At 36.9% G+C, this 3,405-nt stretch overlaps 1 protein-coding gene across 1 annotated transcript; it reads right to left on the reverse strand.

Moving 5' to 3' along the window:
* On the reverse strand, window positions 945–1,486 carry LOC109725009 (the record flags this gene model as incomplete). The annotated part of the gene is given in 1 exon segment (XM_020254048.1): window positions 945–1,486. A coding segment is annotated over 1 exon segment (426 nt), but the record flags the coding sequence as incomplete, so codon positions are not given.

The following is a 3,405-nucleotide window of genomic DNA, read 5'->3' on the forward strand; positions in this document are numbered from 1 at the left end:
GATTTAAGCTACTGTCACCAAATTAATTGTCCAAAAAAGTTTTCACATAGAATAAGATTTCAAATTATGAAATAATACCAAATATATTAAAATAAATTAAGGATTAATAAAATTATCTTATAAGATGAAAATTTTAAATTACAAATTAATACTAAATCTAACACCTAGTTCAGCACCAAGGATGCTAAATGCTCGATCGAGAAGAAATTAATAGTACGTGTTGCGTGCGAGGCAGAGATGTTCGAGCTTAGCGCAATAGGTGCGCATATAAGAGAAGAAGTAAAGACCAAAGTCAAAAACTAGATAAATATTAAAGACCAATAGTGCAATTAATTATAAAAGTAATAAAGTAATCCCATTGCCCAGTAAAAAAAAAAAATCATGACGACAACATTTCAAAACATAAATAGCAGTTGAGAAACAATTAAAACTGTCTTAACTTATGCCACAACATATGAACTTATAAGCATGGAGATACTTTTGAAAGTAAAGCAAATGGCTTACTTTCCCATGTTTTTTAATTGATAGAGTATTCGAACCAATGATTAATACCTTCAGATATGATTGAGACGATTTGAATATTTGAGAAATTAAATTTTGTCATTTTTGAAATTATTTTAATGACTAATATATAAGATGAATTGAAGACTACTTGATCAGTAGGCAAAAATATTAATTCATTATAAAATTAAAGATATTAAAATATTCAAATAGTCTAAAATTATATATAACGTTGTGGATCGTCACGATGAGTAAAAGTAAACGCTTGTCCTGCACTTCCAGAAGGGTTCTTCTAGCTTTTATTTATCCAGTTTTCAACTTTATAATAATACGTATATAACTTGTACGGAGACTTTTATTCCAGCTGCATGCTAGGAATTGACTTAACGGCCAAAAGCGTGAGCAGACCACTTGCGGACGGCCGGCGGCGGCGGCGGCGGCGGTGGCGGGATGCAGTTCGCGAGGTCGGCAGCGCTGGCGGTCGCATCGGAGAAGTGCCTCTCGCGAACCATCCTGATATATTCTTCAGCTTTTAGTTTTATGTCGGGCTCCTTCACGTAGGATTTCGTGGGGTGCGGCATCGGCGCCGTCGCGGCAGCCACGGTGCTCCTTGTATCCGTCTGATGATCATCTGCATCTGCAGCTGCAGCTGCAGGGGAAGGCGCAGACGCCTCGACGGGCGGAATACCGTGACTGCGGTTTCGATTCGCCGGGGCTGCTGCGGAGGAGGACTGTGGCGGTCCCAGCGCCATCTTCGCGAGGACGAGCGACGACGTCTTGACGATGTTCACCGCGATCGCCGCCGACTTCTCGCACAAGGACCGGTGCCTCGGCCTGCCGGAAGCTTTGGCTTTGGCTGTAGGCATCATGCACGTACCCTTTTATTTTGTTTTTCTTTCTTTCTTCTAGATTTTTGTGATCAGAAAAGAAGAGAGAGAATGTTGGGTGTTGAGTGCGGTTGGTGGAATGGAACCTGGGCTATTTTATAGAAGAGAAACTGTAATATATGAAGGGATTTTGTCACATGGGAATAAATGAAAAGAGATTTGGTACTATTCTACGTTTGGAGGAGTAGGGGACAAGCAAATTAATATACAGGTATTGCAGAAGAAGAAAGAAGCATTTTTCAAATTGATGTGACTTGGTGCCGCTTTAGGAAAAGCACAAAAATTCGTTCCTGTATATGATTGGCATCCGATCAAATCTTTTTCTTATTAGAATATTGTTGGTAAAAATGTATACAGAACCCCTCACCTATAGCCCATTCTGATGCGGCGCCCTCAACTATTTTTTATTGGAGAGTATTTATGAAAACTTACTGTACTTTAATTAACCTTTGGTAAACAGACTACTAAATTTTAAATTTTGGCTTTATAAATGTTTTCTTTTTTTTTTTTTGTTAAAGACTATGTAAACTTTATTATTTAGATACTTATCGTATCCGTATTTATTGTTTGTCTGGCATATTATCTTATAAAATTTTAAAATATAATAAATTATTTTTTTTTTCTATTTTGACGGATGAAAATTTAAAACAATACAAACCAAATATAGGTTCATTGTATTTTTCAATCTCAATTCTCATTTATCATAACTAGAAAAGAAAAATTAATTTATTTGTATAGTAAGTTCTTACAAAATTATGGGGGAGATACACACTTAAAGAGCTCTATAGTACAGGGGTCTTTAATTATTCTTCTTTGGAAAAGTCTACCTGTACTCCTATAGGAAGGTGTATATCCTACACCCGTATGATCCAACGGCTATTATTAGATCACTAGCACAGTAGCAGCTAACTTCACTCCCCTTTTTATTTTTTCTTCCTAAAGCTAAACCCTACTACACATCTCTCTCTCTCTCTCTCCCCTACACCTCCTTCTCGGTCCCGCTCGCTCCCTCGGTCCCGCTCGCTCCCTCACCTCTCTCTTGATCTCGCGCCTCTCTCGTCACCTCTCTCGTCATCTCGCGCTCTCCCCTTTCTCTTTCTCTCGCTCTCGCTCGTAGGGCACTCCACTCCATCGGGCAGAAGTTCGGCAGCGCTCGTTCCACATTAAAAAGCCTACAACTGATAGCAGTGTTTTGTGAAGCTTTAAGAATGGGTTCTCTTAAGTCATAAGGAGAAAGATTAACAATGCATACAATGTTCGCACTATAAACCTGATAAAGTATTCTATTAATTCAATAGAGTGCGTTCTCTTATGACAAAGAGTGTTTACAACCTAAAGCTTAATAATAGTGTTCTATTAGTGTAAGTGTTCTTTTATGCCATAAGACGTGTCAGATTATCAAGCAGTATATGTCGCAAACAAATTCTATAAAAGTGGTTTAATTAGAGTGGTTCTTATGCTCTAAGGACTAAACCTGTATGATAGAGTAAAGATGTATGCATACATTTCTAGCAACAATACATATATGCAATCAACAAATTAATTTCAATACAAGTATTCAATGTATAGAATAAGAGAATATACTAGTAACCCAAACATGCTTTTTATACCTTATATTATACTAGTAAACCCTAATAGATTTTTCTATCATAACTAAAAAAAATTTATAAAATGCAGAAATATATGTGTGTTACTTTGGCTAAAATATTAAATGCTTGTATTTTTACAAAATGCCAACAAATGTATAGACCAGCTGAGTAACCCTAAATAAAATGAATCAGTTAGTCAGTGAGGAATCGCGCCAGCACGCACAGAAGAACACTACTCAACCTAAACCTCTCAAATGATAAATTGCTATATTAAATTTAAATTAGAATAAAAAGATTATAGAAATTAAAAATATTCCTGTTGTGAGTAGATCCTTGTTCGGTTGTAGCGAATTAGCTCGAAATCGTTGCCCATTTCGGGACACTAGGATGCAAGAATGCGTCACAGTCTAGGATGTGACAGTTGAGCC

Source organism: Ananas comosus, linkage group 19 (genome assembly GCF_001540865.1).
Source record: "Ananas comosus cultivar F153 linkage group 19, ASM154086v1, whole genome shotgun sequence".
NCBI lineage: Eukaryota > Viridiplantae > Streptophyta > Magnoliopsida > Poales > Bromeliaceae > Ananas > Ananas comosus.